Source organism: Rhinatrema bivittatum, chromosome 2 (genome assembly GCF_901001135.1).
Source record: "Rhinatrema bivittatum chromosome 2, aRhiBiv1.1, whole genome shotgun sequence".
Taxonomy (NCBI): domain Eukaryota; kingdom Metazoa; phylum Chordata; class Amphibia; order Gymnophiona; family Rhinatrematidae; genus Rhinatrema; species Rhinatrema bivittatum.
In genome coordinates, this window is record NC_042616.1 from 374,593,959 (window position 1) to 374,616,941 (window position 22,983).

The window sequence follows — 22,983 nt, forward strand, 5'->3', positions numbered from 1 at the left end:
GCTTCTAAAATTCACCATTAAGAATTTAGTGCAGGTTTTATTTAACATGGCCTTTAAAAGCCCCAAAGCCTGCAAGATACAGGAAGCTCAAGAGAGGGAGGACCTAGGACCACCTTGCCCACTGGGCCATAACTTAGGGAGGGGGTTTGGCATGCTGGGGTAGAAGACAGGATCTTTGTTTGTTTGTGTTCTAATGAGAGTTGGCTTGGAAATAGACCACAAGTCAAAAAAAAGAATGTTTTTAAAGTTTAGCAGGCTTTTTTTACTCCACCTTGGAACTCCTGCAGGGAGAACCTTCTCCAGCAGGACTGTTCCTGATTGGTCCTTTTTACTGATACATGTCGGTGAAAGAACCAATCTCCACAAGAACATTCCTGTCAGTGGAGGTTCTCCCTGCAGGAGTTACAAAGTGGGGAGGGGGCATTTTGTGGGCTGGGAAATCAGCACAGGCCTTTTATTTTCTAAGGAGAGCAAGAGGGACCTGGGAGGGAGACACACGCAGACCTTCCAGCCAACAAGCATTAAGGTTAACACGAGGGAGGACCCAGGACTGTCTTTCCTGCTGGCCAGACCTCATGGAGGGGGTTCAGCAAGCTGGTGAAGGAGGGAGAACTTTTCAGGCCAGCTGCCTTTCAGCAGGCACTAAATATCCCGCAGTAGTAGGACACACTCTTGGCAGCTTCCCCACTAGCACATCTCCTTACATTGCAGGGTAATGGCTAATTAGGTTCTAGGCAATTTACAATCATATCTTTATCTTTATTTTTATTTGCTGTAGGTTTTTTGGCACTAAAGTTCCTTTTACATACCAGGGCAATGTTAGCACCAAAAAACTCATGCCTCAACATGAGTAAAAACCCATCATAGGCTTAGCACTGCTTAATACATCAGTCTCATAGACTTCTCAAATCAGCAGATCGTCCTCTGTATTCCAAAAACAGGTTCCTTTGAGATGCTGTTTAAACCCCTCCAAATATGTGTTGACAGTTAACATAAATTATAAAAGATGAATGGGAAACGATGAATCAGTATTGCATCAGAGATCATGTCTGACATTTGGCTACAAAACAGAAAAAAAATTCTGTCATAGCTTCATGATCTTCTTTCACATATAATAGCTTAAAAACTGTGAAAACTCACTCTGGGTTATATTATTGCATTTTGAGCCACAGTATATGTGAATTATGCAGCCAGAGACTCTACATGTATCAAATAGAAAAGGTTCTGAATTTCATATTGTTGATTTCAAGTGCTCAGCTGACATGACATATTGTCCTTGTCAGGATCTACTCCATCATTCATCCTCCTCCTCTCTCTTGCGCTCACATTTTCTTTCATACACATGTATTTTCCTTCCTTCCCACAGTGATGTGTACGTACTGTGTGCAATTACATCCTTTTATGTACATGAAAAAGATTTTCTTAACTACTGTATAGTAAAAAAGAAAAAAATCTGATAAATTCTGTAATATAGTAGGAACCAGCGTTTGGGAGGAAAGTCCTCATGGTGTTCTTTCATGATTTGTTTTACTTTAAAAAAAAACAAAAAAAACCCCTTTTTATTGTGACAGGTATCATACTATTGTACATTCACAATGCAGATAGTCTGTATTAATTTGGGCTTTTTAAATCACTGGTTTATGGAAACAAGACACTTAACTTTTTTTTCGTGGTATGTGAGCCAGGCTCACAGGTCTTTAGTTGACAAATGTTTCAATGAAAATCTGTTTTACTTCAAGGTGGAAGAACAGTTCATTGCCAGGTAGATTTCAGTACACTGAAATTGTATTGAACTGAAGTCTGTGCCTTGCATTAATATGTATATCAGAGAGGGAATATTAACTACAAATCCAAACTGGCTTACTTATATGGCTTTGGCAAATGTCTTAATCTTTTCTGATTTACAGGAAGTGCAGTTAATGCATTTTTTATAAAGCAGTATTCTACCTAATGGCTTTTGCTCACCCATATACTTAATATAAACATGGTTTTTAAAACTCATTATAATGAATTTAAGAACATCCAAGTTAAAACTTCCCTTTCTCATTTAGTTGCACAGAAATAAAGGTTAACAAATAAAAACAAAAATGAAAAAATATATAAGGTGATCCTTTTTTATTGGACTAACTTAATACATTTCTAGACTGGCTTTTAGAAGCTAATACTCTCTTCCTCAGACCAGAATCTATTCTATTCTATTCTGACCTGAAGAAGGGCATAATAGCTTTTGAAAGGCAGTCAAGAAATGTATTGTTAGTCCAATAAAAAGGTATCACCTTGTATATACTTTTTATTTTTTATATGTTAACCTTTATTTCCATGCATTCTAGTGGACTAACACAGCAGCCACACTGCTTTATCCATTTGGACTGTCATCAAAATATACCCAGCATTAGATTTGTAACGCCAGAGTAACAGTACTGTGAATGAACTGTATTAATCTTTTGTCTCTCTGGGGTGTTTTTTTTCACTTTGCAGGTAGATGAAGATGAACCTTTATTCATGAGCCTGATTAACGACCTGTTCCCTGGAATTACTCTCGATAAGGCTGGGTATCCAGAGTTGGAGGGAGCTATTCAGAAGCAGACAGAGGAAGCTGGGCTGATCCATCATCCTCCGTGGATTCTTAAACTCATTCAGCTGTATGAAACTCAGCGCGTCAGACATGGTTAGCATGTTAAGAGACCTTACAAAGCTCTCTACTGACAGAGAGGGTTCTTCTTTTCAGTACTAACCAACTAAAGAAAATATACATTCCATTCACCAGAATATCTGTCTCAAGAAAGAATGTATATACCTAAATACATACATACTGTATGTTAGTGACTAGAAACCAAGTAGACATGTTTTAAAGGGGAGGTAAAAAGATGAGGAATCATATTTAAGAGAATTGGCCAGCCTCCATCCCTGGAAACTGTACAGTAGCAAGATTTTTAGGTTTTCCATTCAGCGAGAAGTAACTAGTGCATTAGCATCAAAGAAAATTGGATGCTGTATGCTGCAAATGAAAAACAGAACAGGCTTTTGGTTGAATCCATTTGTTATAAAAGTGGGTCATTTCTTCAAGATGTTTGGTATAGTTGGCATCTTGCTATGGTTATCTTACAGATAAGTCACTAAGGGCCTCATTTTCTAAAGTATCGCAGGCCTGCGATACTTTAGAAGATGAGGGGCGGGGGGCCGAAATGGGGGGCGGGCCTGCACTATCCGGCAGCGATCGCACCGTCGCCACCATAGGAGGTATAGCTATTAGGGGTGTGCATTCGTATTGAACATAAATGTAAAACGCTACTTTTTTTTTTTTTTTTAACTTAAAAAAGTGATGAGACATAAGCGATCGGATTTCCAACTTATTCAACATAACTATGTTGAATAAGTTGGAAATTGCGATTGTTGATCCAAAATAAAAATTTAAACCCCTCACCTTCCTTAATCCCCCCCCAAAGACTTACCACAACTCCCTGGTGATCCAGCGAGGAGTGAGGACGCCATTTCTGAAAGCCTTTCCGAGGAGCACGTGACGTCGGCGCCACGTCGGAGTGACGCGGCGTCACGTGATTCCCCGCGGGTTCGCGCCGGAACGCTCGTTTGGCCCAAAAGGAACTTTTGGCCAGCTTGGGGGGGTCAGGAGGCCCCCCCAAGCTGGCCAAAAGTTCCTTTTGGGCCGAACGAGGGTGCCGGAGGGAACTCGCGGGGAATCACGTGACGCCGCGTCACGCCAACGTCACGTGATTCCCCGAGGGGTCGCTTCCAGGATCCTCGTTTGGCCCAAAAGGAACTTTTGGCCAGCTTGGGGGTGTCAGGAGGCCCCCCCAAGCTGGCCAAAAGTTCCTTTTGGGCCGAACGAGCGTTCCGGCGCGAACCCGCGGGGAATCACGTGACGCCGCGTCACTCCGACGTGACGTGCTCCTTGCAAAGTTGGTCAGAAATGGCGTCCTGACCCCGCTGGACCACCAGGGAGTTGTGGTAAGTCTTGGGGGGGGGGGGATTAAGGAGGGTGAGGGGTTTAAATTTTTATTTGCACATATGGGCATATACTCAACTCATTGAATTCTGTTTATGTCCATATTGACCGCAAATGGGACCCCCTTTGGACATATGGACATATGAACTTAAACTTTTGCTCTGCACATCCCTAATAGCTATTGGGAGCGAAATAGGCAGCGAAAAGGCGCTTACCTTTTCGCTGTCCACGGCGTCTGCGCAGAGTCAGCCCTGGTGACGCCCCGACTCATCCTCTTCCGGGGCCGACTCTGCCCCGATTCCGCCCCCATCCTGGTATCGCACGCGATAAGGTCCCTTATCGCGTGCGAGCGGCTTGGAAAATGAGGCCCTAAGAGAGATCAACCACAGAATTATCAGTCAGTTAACTGTATGTGCACAGGGCATGTCTTTGTAGATAGAAACAGAATAAATCAATAGTCAGAGAACTGAGGAAAGGATGTTAAACAGTTTTTCTCAGTGTTACTTTATGCAGATCTGCTTTTCTGTTATAGTCCCAAGGAGGTCCATATTCAAAAGAGTTTTGTGGATAAAATCAGCTTTTACCTGCACAATGCTAGCCCTTTAAATGTACCCCTCTTTTATGGTTGGGTAATTTTGTCTGCTAGAGATTTAGGTTCACATATATTCCCTTCTTCTCATGATTCACTTATGTGTGATTTAAAAAGGCCTGGGGCTTTTTCCATATATGTGTGAGGGAGTGTATGTATATATTTATATTTTCCATAATAAGAACAATTTTCAGAGGAATTTAGTTGAGTAACCTGGCTAGATTTCCCTAGTTGAAAAGAATCCCCTTCATAGTGGTGTTCACAACATGAGACCTGTGCCCAGTCGTAACAGGGGAGCTGCTCCATCCCCTTTATCATTTTGGTTGCCCTTCTCTGTACCTTCTCCATCACAACTATATCTTTTTTGAGATGCAGCGACCAGAATTGTACACAGTATTTCAGATGCGGTCTCACCATGGAGCTATACAGAGGCATTATGACATTTTCCGTTTTATTCACCATTCCCTTCCTAATAATTCCTAACATTATGTTTGCTTTTTTGACTGCTGCAGCACACTGAGCCGACAATTTTAAAGTATTATCCACTATGATGCCTAGATCTTTTACCTGGGAGGTAGCTCCTAATATGGAACCTAACATCGTGTAACTACAGCAAGGGTTATTTTTCCCTATATGCAACACCTTGCACTTGTCCACATTAAATTTCATCTGCAATTTGGATGCCCAATCTTCCAGTCTTGCAAGGTCCTCCTGTAATGTATCACAATCCGCTTTTGATTTAACTACTCTGAATAATTTTGTATCATCCGCAAATTTGATAACCTCACTCATCATATTCCTTTCTAGATTAGGGATGTGAATCGTGTGTCCGATCGTTTTAACGATCTGGTTCGGCTGGGGGAGGTAGGAGCACTGGATAGCGCCGACCATCCAGGGCTCCTACCATGTGGCAGAGACCGGCCAATGGCATGGATACCCTGTCACATGGTAAGGGCAAAGGGCCATCGGCGCCATCTTTATGAGTGGCAGCCGATGGCCCGAGAGCGGGAGATCGCTCCCCACGCCCCACCCTGAACCACCAGTTAATTTTAAAAGGTTGGGGGGGGGGGGGGAGTCTAAGGGGGTCGGTTTAAAGGGTTGGGTGGGTTTTTTTTTATCGGGCCATCGGCGCCATTTATATTAGTGGCAGCCAAAATGGCGCCGATGGCCCGAGAGCAGGAGATCACGCCGGGACCCCCACACTGGACCACCAGGTAATTTAACATTTTGGGGGGGGGGTTCAGGAGGGTGGGGGAGGGTAAGGGATTGGTTTTAAAGGGTCAGGGTGGGTTTAGGGGTTGTTTTGGTGTGCCGGTTTTCCCACCCTCCCCCCAAATAATTCCCATGCCTGATTTAACGATTTTTGACGATAAATTGGGGGAATTTGTATTGTATCGCGCACTCTAACGATTTTTGACGATTTAAAAAATATCAATGATTTTTTTAAATCGTCAAAAAACGATTCACATCCCTATTCTAGATCATTTATATATATATTGAAAAGCAACGGTCCAAGTACAGATCCCTGAGGCACTCCACTGTTTACCCTTTTCCACTGAGAAAATTGACCATTTAATCCTACTCTCTGTTTCCTGTCTTTTAACCAGTTTTTAATCCACGAAAGGACATCACCACCTATCCCATGACTTTTTACTTTTCCTAGAAGCCTCTCATGAAGGACTTTGTCAAATGCCTTCTGAAAATCCAAGTATACTACATCTACCGGTTCACCTTTATCCACATGTTTATTAACCCCTTCAAAAAATGAAGGAGATTTGTTAGGCAAGACTTCCCTTGGGTAAATCCATGTTGACTGTGTTCCATTAAACCAGGTCTTTCTATATGCTCTACAATTTTGATCTTGAGAATAGTTTCCACTATTTTTCCTGGCACAGAAGTCAGGTTCACTGGTCTTTAGTTACCCGGATCACTCCTGGAGCCTTTTTTAAATATTGGGGTTACATTGGCCACCCTCCAGTCTTCAGGTACAATGGATGATTTTAATGATAGGTTACAAATTTTAACTAATAGATCAGAAATTTCATTTTTTAGTTCCTTCACTACCCTAGGATGCATACCATCTGGTCCAGGTGATTTGCTACTCTTTAGTTTGTCAATCTGGCCTACTACATCTTCCAGATTCACAGTGATTTCATTCAGTTCGTCTGACTCATCATCCCTGAAAACCATCTCTGGAACTGGTATCTCACCAACATCCTCATTAGTAAACATGAAAGCAAAGAATTAATTTAGTCTTTCTGCAATGGCCTTCCCTAAGAGCCCCTTTAACCCCTCTGTCATCTAATGGTCCAACCAACTCCCTCACAGGTTTCTTGCTTCGGATATATTTTAAAAAGTTTTTATTATGATTTTTTGCCTCTATGGCCAACTTCAATTCAAATTCTCTCTTTGCCTGTCTTATCAATGTTTTACACTTAACTTGACAATGCTTATGTTTTATCCTGTTTTCTTCAGATGGATCCTTCCAATTTTTGAAGGAGGTTGTTTTGGCTAAAATAGCTTCTTTCACCTCACCTTTTAACCATGACAGTAATCGTTTTGCCTTCCTTCCACCTTTCTTAATGTGTGGAATACATATGGACTGCGCCTCTAGGATTGTATTTTTAAACAATGTCCATGGCTGTTGAACACTTTTAACCTTTTCAGCTGCACCTTTCAGTTTTTTTCCAACTATTTTCCTCATTTTATCAAAGTTTCCCTTTTGAAAGTGTAGTGTTAGAGCTGCAGATTTACTTATTGTCCCCCTTCCAGTTATTAGTTTAAATTTGATCATGTTATGATCACTGTTGCCAAGTGGCCCCACCACCATTACCTCTCTCACCAAATCCTGTGTTCCACTAAGAATTAAATCTAAAATAGCTCCCTCTCTTGTTGGTTCCTAAACCAATTGCTCCATGAAGCAGTCATTTATTACATCCAGGAACTTTATGTCTCTAGCAAGTCCTGATGTTACATTTACCCAGTCAATATTGGGGTAATTGAAATCTCCCATCATTATTGCACTGCCAAATTGGTTAGCTTCCCTGATTTCTCTGAGCATTTCATCATCTGTCTGACCATTTTGTCCAGATGGACAGTAGTATACTCCTATCATTATACTCTTACCCAACGCACATGGGATTTCTACCCATATAGATTCTATTGAGCATGCTGGGGTAGATTTTATAAATGTACGCCCGGACGTACTTTTGTTCGTGCACCAGGTGCGAACAAAAGTACGCTGGATTTTATAAGATACGCGCATAGCCGCGCATATCTTATAAAATCCGGGGTCGGCGCGCACAAGGGGGTGCACATTGTGCAACCTGCGCGCGCCGAGCCCAGCACGTGCTGTCCGTTCCCTCTGCCTCCCCTCACCTTCTCCTCCCTTCCCCTACCTAACCCACCCCCCCAGCCCTATCTAAACCCCCCCTACCTTGTTGGCAGATTTACGCCTGGGGAAAGCAGGCGTAAATCTGCTGCGCGCCAGCAGGCTGCTGGCGCGCCATCACCCGACCCGGAGGCTGGTCCGGAGGCCTCAACCACAACCCCGGGCCGGCGCCACACCCCCCAGGGCCCGCCCCCGAAACGCCGCGTCACTCACAGGCATGCCCCCGAAATGCTGCGTCACTCGCGGCACGTCCCCAACACGCCCCTCCATGCAAGCCCCGGGACTTACGCTCGTCCCGGGGCTTGCGCGCGCCTCCGAACCTATGCAAAATAGGCTCGGCATGCGCAGGGGGGGGTTTGGGGTAGGTTTTCGGGGGGGTACGCGCGTATCATACGCGCGTACCCCTTTGAAAATCTACCCCTTAGTCTCTTTTTATGATCTTTATCCTGTTGGACTCTATACCCTCCCAGATATATTTCCTCTGAGCTGCTTGATCCTCTCTAAAGGCCAGTACTGCTCTCAGCTGTACTGGCTTTTAATACTGATTTATTCATGTCACTCAGTCACTGATTAGTTTCTTCACTTACAGCTACCAGTGAAAAGACCAGTCTCTATTCAAAAGTGAACAGAAGCAGATAAGAGTACTGTCAAGATGTGAACTTAAATGCAGGAGTGTGTCTCTTAGCTGATCCAGCTTTCCACAGAATAAGAGGAATATGTAGGAATAGTCCTGTCTTAGGGAATGATAAGTGCCTGTGTTGGTGCAAACTCCCCAGGCACTTTTACTCATGGAGTTAGGACCAATAATTAAACTAAAACTACACTAGTAATTTTGCTTTTATTATTGCCTAATGAAAAATTGCACACAGAGATTCTCACCTCCTTTCTCTGTGGACGGTATTTTTGGAACAAAATAATGCATGTAGTATTTTTGGAACAAAATAATGCATGTAGTTTTGTATAATTAAAAGTATGCATATTGTTCCATTCTCTGCCCTCCCCCTTCCCAAGAAAGCCCCTTCCCAGCAGGCAGATAAAAGTACACATGTTGTTGAAAGACACATATACTTTTATCTGCATAGAAGATGGACAATAATCAGATCCCATTTCTGTGTGTAAAAATCTTCACTGCCCTGGGATGAAAGTTGGGCTTGCACAGTTTCCTGTTCTTTTTGGTATCTGTCTTCAGATGCTCAGGGTCCCTCTGGTACCTAGAGCCTGTGCAGAATGTGGTTTCCCCACCTATTTCAGAAAGGGACTCATGTTTCCCAGGCAGCATTGCTTGTCCAAACTGAACCATGCAGTTTCACTTACAACCTGCATTTAAGCCAGCACCCTGAGCCACTAGGCAGCTGCAGGACTAGTTATATATAGTTGCAATATATATTTATAATATCTTTGTGTTCAGCAGCCTGCATGCCCTCTGCTTCATACCTAGTGGTGAATCTACACATTTTCCTTAACAATAGTAACTATAACAATAATTTGAAGTAGTTCACTTAAGAACATGCCTGAGTACTTTGAAATGTTAATGAAAATATAATAAATATTTTTATTCCATTTGGTCATTTTTAAAAATACTTGGAATTCTCTTAATGCTGGTACTCAGGTGTGATCTGTCAGGTGTGGTACTGTACATTATCTGTCATAATGTACTGTACCATTTTATCAGGACTTTTGGATAATATGGGTAGCCAGGACATACACTTCTTCCCACAACTGCCCTTTTACAAAGAACCAAGCAATAAACAGACTGACACTGGAGTGGAATCAATAGGCCACAGCTTTAGTACCATGTACAACCATGTGCCCGAGCCCAACAGAGCCAGAATTAAGGAACTCAACAGTGATCATCCACCACCAACCTGCAAGATGAGCACCACCAGGCCACCCGGCCTGCAGGTTCCCACCTTATACAAAATATCGCTCCCATGACCCCCGCTACCACCTAGCAAGGAGCTGTATGTGGGACAACTGCACCCAGTTGTTCCACCAAGAAATCTAGACATGACTACTATCAAGTCAGCAGACTATACAGGATAATGCTGAACCCCAAATCGGCTAAGGAAAATTTGTAAACTCACCACTAGGTATGAAGCAGGGGGCATGTAGGCTGCTGAACACAAAGAAATTATATGTTTATTGCAACTATATAAAAATAATCCTGCAGCTGCCTAGCTGCTCAAGGTACTGGCTTGAATGCAGGTTGCAAGTGAATGTTTTTCTCTGATACTCCTGGCATGGCAAACCCAAGGAGACAATTCACCACCCATTTAGTTTGATTCATTCCAGTTTTTCCTGGGAGGTTGTTACAAATTTTTATTTTTTTATTTTTTTAGAAAAATCTTATATGTATCTAATTAAGCCCACAGTTAAATCTAGAGTGACAAAAACTGTTACATAATGAGCTTTTTAACATATGTCCCTATCATAATAACTTCACCCCAACAATAAAAATATCACTTCCATAATCATAATGAGCAGAAGTTTTAATTTGTGAAATTAGTATGAAAATGCAGTCCAGAATTAGATAAGAACATAAAAGAATTGCCATGCTGGATCAGACCAAGGTCTATTGAGCCCAGCATCCTGCTCTGACAGTGTCCAGTCCAGGTCGCAAGTTCCTGGGAGATACCAGAAGGTAGATCTAATTCCTGTTACTCACTCTCAGGAATAACAAAAGTTTTGTTTTCTTTATTTGGCTAATGGACTTTTCCTCCAGCAACTTGTTCCAAACATTGATGTATGTGAAAGTTGCTTTTATGCTAGTGAACTTTGGAGGGTGCGGGACAAAAATGATGTTAAATAAATAAATAGACCAACATCTGAACTCTGAGTCAATGTGCATGTTCTCTTTAGGTATGATGACTCTAGGACCCAGTGGTGCAGGCAAAACAAGGTGCATTAACATCCTGATGAAAGCAATGACTGACTGTGGAGCCCCTCATAAGGAGATGAGGATGAACCCAAAAGCCATCACAGCTTCTCAGATGTTTGGCACATTGGATGTTGCAACAAATGACTGGACAGATGGCATTTTCTCTACGCTGTGGAGAAAAACTCTAAAAGCAAAGAAGGTAATCCAAATGAGCAGTGATGACAGTAGCCCGAACTCGACTATCATGACTGCTTTTTCCCACTTCTTCTCCTTGTGGTAATAATGTAATGTTGTTCAGTGTTTTGGATGAAATCACTCATCAGCTGTAATATGCGGTGTTTTGGATTTTTATGAGATTGAGAAATCATGTAATTAAGAGAGTATTTTTTTCAACAAGCATATAGTTTTTTTCTCTTTCTAAATTTTTTTTTCTAGCCCTGGGGAGGTCTATTTTATTGTTTTTAATGGGAGTGTTTTCATATTTCTCTAAAAGTCATGCGGCCAGTCAATGGAATTCTTGTAACATTTATTTATTTATTTATTTATTTATTTATTTATTTCACATTTTTTATATACCGTCGCTCAGGGTCCATCGAAAAGGTTCACAACAGTTTAAAATGCAATCTTCCTAGCAACTAATGTACATTATAAAAGCCTAAAATGTGCATATAACAAAAATATTTCCTAGCTTAAAATATAAAAGTTCCTGGAGTCATAAAACATAAAACATAGCTCAACTTGAAAAACACCTCAAATTATACTTAATAAGTGAAATATAATAAAATTAATTAAAACAAATGATAAGACAATCAGTAGATGTCCTTCCATATAAAATTCTAAAATCAGTTGCAATTCTAATAACAGACAGTAGTTGTCCTTCTATATACAATTCTGATATCAATTGCGACAACATAAAACGTATTTAGGCTTGACTCGAGTAAGCTTTACTAAAAAGCCAAGTCTTAAGCTCACGTTTGAAATTTTTAAAATTGGACTCCAACCTCAGGACTGCTGGTAGTGAATTCCAAATTCCAGGGCCAGCTAATGACAACTCTCTGTTCCTCAACATGGGAAAAAATATCCCCAGGTTCTTCTAAAAGTCAAGAAGGTCATGATGTGAGTGAATGTAAAACAAGAACTGACCTCAGTTATAGAACAGTAGAGATTTTATTATTCTAAATTACTCTGATATATATCAGCATGAACTGTATGAATAAATATATTGCATACCATGTGCAATATTATAATATATATCAGCCTGGGCCTATTATTATTTTGCAACAGAGCCATCATACCATATCACAAATGTTTTGTTTTATGAAATTGAATGTGAGGGCTACATAAATGTTACACTAGTATGATGTGACAGTGCATTGAAAGAACTATGCATTGAATCTTGCTTTAGCTATTCGTTCCATAGAAGGCTGTACCTGACCTTTCCTATCCAGGAACTAATAGAAGAGCTTAAGCTTAGCATTAATGGAGGGCAAGAAACCAATGTGACCAAGGAAGAAAGCTGATTTTACTTTAGATCTGCTTTCCTGGATCACTTTGGTAGATAATGTTGACAATCTCTGATTTTGTACTATTTTTTTTATTGACTCTTCTGTTTATCTTCTTGCACCCCTTAGAGATTATAATATATTTTTCCCTGTTTAGGCAACTTCAACCTTGAATATTTTAAAGTTACTACACTTATTTTATTTAAACAGGCTTTCAATAATATAAATTACTTTGAAGAATTAAGTTTTGCATTGCCTATGGCTGGTCTATGACATAAAAGCTTTCTCATTTCATGGGTCACAGACTGCTCAATAAAGAGGGATTAGCAAGTATAGATGATTATTTCCTGTTCTGACATCATTTGATAACAGTTGCAAAAGAATTGGCCTGGGCTTTGCTTCCATAGCAGTTGCTTTGTCATGATGACTTCAAGGTCTTATGGAACTTTTTGAGTGAAAATCATGAACATTTCCTACCAAGATACTGAAAGCAAAAAGAGCAGCACTGTGCCATAGAATTAAAGCGGCTGTTTGTACCAACCCACATGAGAACCAGCAGAATAACACACATTATCTACCAGTTCTAAAGTGAGTGGTATATTGGGTTTTAATATCCAGTGCATGATTATGATAGTGACATGCACAACATGGTTGCGTTATATTGGCTGCATCGAGCAACTCCCTTTCCCCACTGCTGTCACCCCCACACCTGAATGCAGGTGGTGTTAACTTTGCCAGATCAGTGGCAATGCTGTTCAACGTCATGTGGAAAACCTGGGTTAATTCTCAAGTCAGCTCTTTGGTTCCCCTAGCTGACAGGGATTGAGGATGTGTTGCGTAAGAGGTGGATCCTTGGGCTGAGGTGGGGTTGACGCAACCAGTAGGCGAGGGCCTGGAACTTCACCTATACTAGCCCACGTTCCTCTTGGGTTGAGCCTTCGGGTGCCAGGGCCAGCAGGACTTAGGCAGGCCTCAAGGTTAAGTAGAGGTAGTAGACGGTTCAGCCCAGAAACAGCAGATAGCAAATGGCATGCTCCTATCCTGGACGGGATATGGAACAGGAACTCAAGCACCAAGGAACAAGAAGGAACAGGAAGGTGCCTGAGCAAAGGGAAGCTGAAGCCTTAATAGTCGGTGTCCAGAGGATAGGGACAGAGGCGTCACTGTCAAGCTTGAATGGAAGCTGGCGGCACTTGGAAGATGTAGCAAGCAACGTGGAAATCTGGACTCAAGAAAGTCTGAGGCGAAGTCGTTCATAGCAATGGTCAAGGTACGGAAAAGGCAGGCATGGTCAGACATAGCAATGGCCAAGGCATGGAGAAGGCAGGCATGATCAGACGGAGCAATGATCAGGCACGGAGAAGGCAGGCATGGTCAGATGTAGAAATAATCAGGCATGGAGAAGGCAGGCATGGTCAGATGTAGCAATGATCAGGCACGGAGAAGGCAGGCATGGTCAGATGTAGCAATGATCCAGCTTGGAGAAGGCAGGCAAGGTCAGGCGTAGCAGTGGTCAGGCTTGGAGAAGGCAGGCAAGGTCAGGCGAAGCAGTGGTCAGGCTTGGAGAAGGCAGGCAAGGTCAGGCGTCGCAGTGGTCAGGCTTGGAGAAGGTAGGCAAGGTCAGGCGAAGCAGTGGTCAGGCTTGGAGAAGACAGGCAAGGTCAGGCATAGCAGTGGCCAGGCTTGGAGAAGGCAGGCAAGGCAAGGTCAGTCGTAGCGATGGTCAGAACCAGGAAGTCAATAAGCACACAGACGAGACGAACACGGAACAGGAACCAAGAACTTGGAGAAACAGGAACACGAAGCAAGGCTCACGGAGAAGCAACGAGTACGAGGAAACCTGGAACAGGAGACCAAGGAGACCTGTTGCAAAGGCAACGCTTCAGTGCGAGGCCTGAGAATTTAAGCACTGAGGGAACGGACATCAGCATCCGGGTCCATGGCCAGGGTCCCGCTGCGGGCCCTTTAAAGGTTTCACAGGTTCACGTGTGTGCGCACCTAGGGAGGGGCATGGCTCCGCCGACGGTGTCTCCGCAAACCCTGCATCCTGCTGGAGGTCCCTGGAAGCGGAGCAGGGCCAGAGGTGCTGGTGGAAGTCAGAGATCGGGACTGGCAGTCCACCTCTGCCAGCGAAGAGGAGCTGGAGCCTGAAGCTTGTGTAGAGAGGTGCACCACGGGGCTGCTGCAGGCGGCGATCGTAACAGGATGCTGCAGTCATCATGTAATAGTATCACCTAACAGCTGGATTTAGGGCCCAAGATTCTGAAGGGAGACCTGTTGTATGGCACCTCACGGAGGACTGTTGCTGTACTGACTGGGCTAAGTGAGTTGGGAGGTGATATAAAATATGAAAAAAATCCCTGAGTGGTTATGAATGAAGATTCATGGCACTGGATCCCATCTCCCAATTCTGATTGAGTTTAAACTTCAAAGAATCAGGAGGAAACTACTGTCGAGGACAAAAACCAAAACAAAAAACCCCCAAACTTTGCAGCATTAGGTGGGTCACATTGAGTATCATACTCTGTGATGTACTCTGTGAAAAGTTTTCACAAACAGGTTTCTGCATTTTCTACTCTTCTTAAGACATCTGATAGTGAACTTGCAACTTCTGCAACTCTGGTGGTTTCTTTTGTTCTTGAACCTGACAGAGATTGGGTTTGAAAGATTTTTTTTCAACACTGATCTGAATTTTTTTGGGGGTAATATCAAGTTTTTCCTGCTGTGTTGAGACAAATGCAAATGAAGAGGAAGTATTTCTTATTATGCGTCCCAGAGTTTGTAATTAGGGGTATCTTTTTTTCTAAAATACCAGTGTAAATGTCACTTAAAATATAAAGATGTTGTTGCGTCAGAGGTGGACCTTGGGCCTAGGTGGGGTTGAAGCAACCCGTAGGTGGGGGACTTATGGGTCCCCACCATCAGCAGGTGGAGTGGGCTGAAGGTAGAGGCCGCTGGACTCCACCTATACCAGCCCTCGTTCCCTTCAGGTTGAGCCTTTGGTGCCGGGGCTGGCAGGACTTAGGTGGGCCTTGAGGGTAGACTAGTGAGAGAAGTGGTTCAGCCCAGAGACAGCAGCCGATAGATGGTGTAGTCCTACCCTGGACTGGGCACGGTACTGGAACTCGGGCGCCAATGGGACAGAGAGTACCTGGAGGCGCTCGAGCAAAGATAGGCCGAAGTCTGATAAGTCCACGTCCCAGGGAGTAGGCTGGGAGAAGCATCAGTGACAGACTTGGATCAGGGCCGGCAGTAAGCAGAGGTCGTGGCAAGCAATGTAGAAATCTGAAACATGGAGACGTCTATAGCGTAGTCAGTCAAGGCGATGATCTGATCATGGAGAAATACAGGCATAGCAGAGGTCTGGGTCTGGAGATAGGCAGAGGAGTAGTCAGGTGTAGCAGAGGTCTAGGTCTGGAGATAGGCAGTAGAGTAGTCAGGCGAATTGGACGTCCGGGTCTGGAGATAGGCCGAAGCATAGTCAAACAAAGCAAAGTCGATATTCGTAGAGTCAGTCCAACACATAGACAAGGCAAGAACGATGAAGACAGGAACGGAACAACGAAGGTCAGGAACATGGAATAGAGAGTATTCTCTATCAGCAACAGGTACTCAGAGTACTAGGAGACCTGTTGTAAAGGCAACACTATGGAGTGAGGCCTGAGCTTAAATGCACTGGAGAGTCTGACATCATCACCCGAAGCTGCGGCCAGGTTCCCGCTATGGGCCCTTTAAAAGGATTAGAGATGCGCGCGCCTAGGGAGTGGCGCGGCGCTGGTGGCAGCATCTCTCCGCAGGCATGCAGAGGGTCCGATGAGCACTGGTATCTGACTGGCAACATTGGGGATCGTGGCAGAGTCGGAGGCACTGGGGGCGGCCCCGAGGTTGGAGCTGGCGGGCCCCACTGCCGCTAGTGAGGAGGAACCAGGAGCTGGAGTCCGTGTAAGAAGGTGAGAGGTCCGCGCCCTCGGGTCTGCTGCGGATGGCACGCGTAACAATACCCCCCTTTTACGCCCCCCCCCTCTTGGAGATCGGGGTTTGCCCGGATGGGCACGATGGTAATTCAAGAGGGAGAGTTTTGTCCAGGATGTTCTGAACTGGTTCCCACGAATTCTGTTCGGGTCCGAACCCTCCCAGGAAAGGAGGTATTTCCCACCGGCCGGGCCGTAGGTGGGGTTGCTTCAACCCCACCAAGGGAAGAGAACTAAGCTTTTACAGCCTCAACTGCTACACCCTGTGGCTATCCCTAGTGAGAGAGAATCGTCGGGAATTCAAACTTGCCTTGCTCCAAGTGTGCCTGCTGAAGCCTCCCCGAGACCTGGTCCCTCCCCCCAGTGAGACGCCGACCCTCGGGTGACGTCATATTCAAGCGCGGAGTGGATTTAAAACGCTGACCAGGTCGGCGGCATTTGCCCAAGGGAAGAGAAACTAAGCTTTTTACAGCCTCAACTGCTACACCCTGTGGCTGTCCCTAGTGAGAGAGAATTGTCGGGAATTCACACTTGCCTTGCTCCAAGTGTTGCCTGCTGAAGCCTCCCCGAGACCTGGTCCCTCCCACCCAGCGAGACGCCGACACTCGGTGGTGACGTTCATATTCAAGCGCGGAGTGGATTTAAAACGCTGACCAGGTCGGCGGCATTTGCCCAAGGGAAGAGAACTAAGCTTTTACAGCCTCAACTGCTACACCCTGTGGCTGTCCCTAGTGAGAGAGAATCGTCGGGAATTCAACTTGCCTTGCTCCCAAGGGTGCCTGCTGAAGCCTCCCCGAGGACCTGGTCCCTCCCCCCAGCGAGACGCCCCGACCCTCGGGTGATGTCATATTCAAGCGCGGAGTGGATTTAAACGCTGACCACGTCGGCGTTGCGCGCCGGGCGTCGCGCGCCAAAGGGGCGCCTAAGGGGGTTTCCCCCTTAGTGCTCCCCCTTTGTGTCTCACCTTTGTGGCTCACTGACGACCGAGGGAAATTTGGAACTGTGTCTATTGAATTGTCCCAAGTTGTAAGTAATTATTGACTGCATCATGGAAGTATTTAATATTCCCTGTTTTAGTAAATGCCCAGAGGGCAACAGACTAAATTTAGGCCTAAAACAAAGATTTTAAAAGATCGTTGGTCTTATTCAAATACCAATTATAAATAAGGCCTCGCTTTTAACGTTTACGGTTCTTTCTCTCTCCTTTTTCAACATCCAATCAATAGGGAACAAAATTCCAGTTTTAATTGACCATTTAGAAGAATGTAGTCCTGATCTGTGTGCAATATCAGAAACATGGTTGAAGCCCTCTGATGTAGTAACTGTTAATCAGCTACCTCACACCAAACTATGATATCTTTTCTATACCACGTATAGATAAAAGAGGTGGGGGCCTCTTGCTATTAGCAAAAAAAAATTCAGCTGATTCAACAAAACGTGAAATTTCCAACTAGATATGAAGTGGCATTCTTTAAGTCTCAAAGTGATCCAGATAGTTCTGGTATATACACCTCCTGGTCTTTTAGATCATAATTGTTCTCCTATTATTGAATTTTTGGCTTCTTCTATTGATTTAAATATTCCTACTATTTTGTTAGGTGATTTTAATTTACATGTGGATAAGTTTCCTTTACCATCTAGCTGTGAGACATTCTTAAATTCGGTGGAAGCTTTAGGATTCACTCAGACTATCAAAACTCCCGACCCATAAAGCAGGACATATTTTAGATTTGCTGTTTATAAATGACGCTCTTCAGATTGAATGCCAACCTAAGACTGTTCCAGTGCCGTGGTCAGACCATTTTTTAATTACTGCTTCTATCTCTTTCAAAAATCCCTCAGTTAATTCAACCAGTATCTAGTAAACTAGAATTGAATTTATAAAATCGTGTTCTTCAGAGGAACTTATTGATAATCTTCCGGAAGTACTTACAAATCTTGATATTACTGATACACATAAAGCAGTGACATCATGGACCGTTTCTACAGCTGATCTAGCTAACAAAATCTGTCCCAAAATTACGAAATGGATTACCCCGTCTAATAAACAAAAATCTCCTTGGTTTTCTCAGAATTTAAAATTCTTAAGACAGGCCTGAGAAAAACTGGAAAGAATTTGGAAGAAAAAAGTGTAACTCCGATACCTTAACCAATTATAGAAGAGCTCTACATACATACAGGAAAGAAATCAATGTAGCTAAACGTAATTTTTATGCAGAAAGATTCATAAATATTCAATATTAACCCTACAACTATTATTTTTCTTATGTTTCTGATCTTATTAACCAAGGGAAATAATTATCTTTTGAGAACCAGAAAGAGAAAGCAAATGAGTTTGCATCTTTCTTTAAGAATAAAGCCAGCTGGTTTTTAAACGATCTAGATAATTTGCCGTTGCAAAATATAATCCTTCCTTGTAATCCCTCAGTCACATGGGATACTTTTGAATCAGTTTCTTCACTGGAAGTCTGTAATCTTATCAAAAAGATTAAAACCAGCTTTCCATCCGCTTGATGCTATACCCACAAAACTGCTGAAGTTAGTTCCTGATATTATAGCCAAGCCTTTAGCAGATATTATTAATAAATCTTTGGAAGAGGGACATTTTCCAGATCTACTAAAATGTGCAGTTGTTAAGCCGTTATTGAAGAAAAGTAATCTTGACCCGGAAGTTTTGGCAAACTATCGTCCCATCTCTATTCTTCCTTTTCTGGCTAAACTTCTAGAGAAAGTAGTGAATCGTCAGCTAATGGAGTATCTTGATGATAATCATTTGTTATACCCCTCTCAATTTGGTTTTAGAAAATTTCATAGTACTGAATCTTTACTGATCTCCTTGACGGATACAATACAAAGGGGGTTTTGATCAGAATAAATCTTATCTTCTAATTCTATTAGATATTTCAGCAGCTTTTGATACCGTTAAGCATGAAGTACTACTAACAAGGTTACATGAAATAGGATTAAAAGACTCAACTCTGGCATGGTTTAAATCATTTTTAGCTAATAGATCTTTTTAAAGTCAGATTAGACATAACAGAATCAGATTCAGTATCAATGTCTACAGGGGTCCCTCAGGGTTCCTCGTCACCCTACACTTTTTAATGTCTATATGGCACCACTCTGTAGATTTTTAACTGGCTTGGGATTGGTACATTTTCTTTTTGCGGACGACGTCCAAATTTTGTTACCCATTGATGATTCTCTTCAAGCTACTTTGAAACTTTGGGAACTCTACTTTTCATCTATAACTCAACTATTATCGCATATGTCTCTTTCGCTAAATAGATCCAAAACGGAAATCCTATATTTGAGTTAATAAAGTTACTGAGAAAATGGACAGTGAGATAAAATCCCTCTCACCGTCATATAAATTAACTATGAAGTAAGAGATTTAGGCCCTATTCTAGAGTGCTGAGTTAAATATGAAAGCTTATATCAAAGCTATTAATAAAGATGGTCTTTTTTAAACTTCACATTTTAGAAAAACTAAGACCGTTTCTTCATTCTGGGGATTTTCGCACAGTGCTTCAGGCTCTGATTTCTCCAAAGTTGGATTATTGTAATGCGTTATTGTTAGGAGTACCAAATGTCACTCTTCGCCCTTTACAGCTTACTCCAAAATGCGGCAGCCCGCCTTTTGTCTAATAGAAGAAATTTGATCATATTACACCAGTTCTGATAGAACTCCATTGGTTGCCGATTCATGCAAGAATTCAATACAAATGTCTGACTCTTATTCATAAGACAATATATGGGGATCATTCTGAATGGTTAATGCCTCCTATCAGGATCCATACTCGGTTAGAAATTTAAGATCTCTGGGAAAAGCATTGCTTACAGTTCCTTCTCCAAAAGCGGCACATTTGAATTCAGTTAGGGACATGGACTTTGTCTTTGGCTGGTCCTAAATTTGGAATTCCCTTCCTGTTGATATTAGAACGGAAACTTGTATCCAGAATTTAAGAAATTGATAAAGACTTGGCTATTTGAACAGACTTTTTTAGAGTCAAGCTGAGTTATTTAACATCTTTAGATTCTCCTATTGATTATATAGAATTTTAGTGTTATTGTTTTTTAAGTTTTAAATTAATCTAATTTTAGATTTTTTAGTAATATTTTATGTTTTAAGATGTACTATATGTGTATCAAATAGACTTAGAAATGTTTTTTAGAGAGATTATAAATGTATGATTTATTTTATTATTGATGTTAATTGACAAAAATGTGCGTCCTTATGATCGTATAGATCTGTATTGACGTTTTATTCTGTTAACCGTCTTGATTTCTTTTTGAGGAAAGTCGGTATATAAAAATTTGTAAATAAAATAAATAAATATCGGTTTCTGTCACCAATGGAGGTGGCTCAGGGTCTTTCCGGGCAGGCCAAGATAAGATCACAGGTTTTAGGAGCAGTACATGGAATGTGTTATGTATTCCCAGCGAAGAAGGCAGCTGAACCTGGTATGTAACGGGTCCAATGCGTCGGGTGACAGAGGAAAGGAGCAATATATCTAGGAGTGAATCTCTGAGATGGAATTCAAAGTCAGATATACTGAGTTCTTAACCAGACTTTCTGGCCAGGGAGGAATTCAGGAGCTGAGTGAAGTCGACTGTCAGCAGTTCTCTTGGCCCAGGACGCGGGCCCCTGACGCAAGCGGAGATTTGTTTTACTCCTATACATTTAAGGGACATCCACAGTAGCCTGTGCTGCAGGGGATGGCACTGATAGAGGTATAGGCAATGGTGGTCGTGGTTGTTTTCCATAGACAACCGAGAAAGGTGATGTTCCAGTAGCAGTGGTGATGTGAGAGTTGTGAGAAAACTCTGCCCAGGACAGGAGGTCTGACCAATTATCTTGTCGGTCATTGATGTAAGCACACAGGAAGGCCTTCAAGGAGTGATTCATTCACTCAGCTTGCCCATTAAGCTGATGTTAATTACATCAGCTTGCCCGTTAAGCTGATATTAATACCAAATTTTCGGCAGAAGGAGCTCCAGTACCTGACAACAAATTGAGGACCTCAATCAGAAACAATGTCCTTGGGTAAGCCATGCAGTCTAAAGATATGATGGAAGAATAATCGTGCTAGCCCTGGAGCAGATGGTAGGCCCAGTAGAGGAACGAAATGGGCCATTTTTGAAAATCGGTCTATGATGACCCATATTATGGTGTGACCCTTTGAAGGCGATAGATCCACGATGAAATCCATAGACAAGTGAGTCCACGGTTCTTCGGCTGCTGGAAGTGGTTGTAAAAGACCCCAAGATCGACCGACCGGGGTTTTTTGCTGTGCACATATGTTACAGGATTCGACGTATGCTTTTTGTGTCGGAGGACCATGGTGGGCTACCAGAAGAACCGCTGGAGCAGTGCCAAGGTTCATGCTCGTCCTGGGTGACCAGCGAATTTGGAATCATGTGCCCAGCAGAGAACTCTTTCTCGGAGTTGTCAGGGCACGACTGTCTTTCCAGGAGGAACTGTATGAGTGGCAGATAAACAAATACAGGCCGGGTCTATTATATGCGCAGGTTCTTCTGGAGTGTCCTTGGGCTCGAAGGATCGTGATAAGGCATGAGCCTGGAGGTTTTTATCGGCTGGCGATAGTGGAGTTCGAAATCAAATCTGGAGAAAAACATGGCCATCGGGCTTGACAGGCGTTGAGGCATTGTGCTTAACTCAAATGTTACAGATTCTTATGATTGGAGAAACCAGTAAATTTGTGTTGTGCGCCCTCTAGCCACGGGTTGCCACTCTTCAAGAGCCGATTTTATGGCGAGCAGCTCATGATCCCTGATGCTGTAATTTTGCTCTGCTGATGAAAATGTGCGGGAATAAAAAGAACAGGGAACTTACAGTTCCAGAGGTAGTTCTTTGACTCAGGACTGCCCCAGCCCCAATGGCGGAGGCGTCAACTTCGACCAGGAATGGGCGGTTCGGGTTGGGATGGTGCAGACAGGACCCCTTCTGGAAGACTTCCTTCAGGCGATGGAAGGCTACGACGGCCTCAGGAGGCCAATTTCGCGTGTTTGACCCTTTCGAGTCAAGGCTGTCAAAGGGGCAGCCAGGGTTGAATAGTGTGGGATTAAATGATGATAGTAGTGAGGAATCCCAAGAAGCGCTGGAGCGCCCTGAGGCCCACCGGCTGTGGCCAATCCAGGATTCCCTTTAGTTTGGCTGGATCCATGGTGAACCCTTGCTGAGATATTATATAAACAAGAAAAGGTAGGCTGGATTTCTCGAACAGACATTTGTCCAATTTTGCGAACAGGTGGTTTTCACGAAGGTGCTAGAGAACGGTCTCGAACATCAGCCCAGTGAATGTCAAGGTCTTTGGAAAAGACGAGGATGTCATCCAGGTATGCCACGACTTTGGTGTACAGTAGATCTCTGAAGATATCATTCATCATTTGTTGGAATACTGCGGGCACCGTTACAGAGGCCAAAAGGCATCACCAAGTATTCGTAGTGCCCATCCCGGGTGTTAAAGGCAGTTTTCCAAATGTCATTGGGACGGATTCTTACCAGGTTATATGCCCCGCGTAAGTGCAGCTTCGTAAATATGGAGGCACCCTGGAGGCGATCAAATAATTCGGAAATTAATGGCAAGAGATATTTATCCTTACAGGTGATTACGTTGAGGCCGCGATAATCAATACATGGCCTACATAACCCATCTATCTTGGT

General features: G+C 43.1%; 1 protein-coding gene across 1 annotated transcript in view; it reads left to right on the plus strand.

Moving 5' to 3' along the window:
* Positions 1-22,983, plus strand: part of LOC115083294 (dynein heavy chain 5, axonemal-like) — a 1,259,434-nt gene that overhangs the window by 512,506 nt on the left and 723,945 nt on the right. The window contains exons 38-39 of the mRNA XM_029587102.1: positions 2,479-2,668; positions 10,804-11,021. Coding sequence (XP_029442962.1) covers positions 2,479-2,668; positions 10,804-11,021 — 408 coding nt within the window. The remainder of the gene's footprint in view (positions 1-2,478; positions 2,669-10,803; positions 11,022-22,983) is intronic.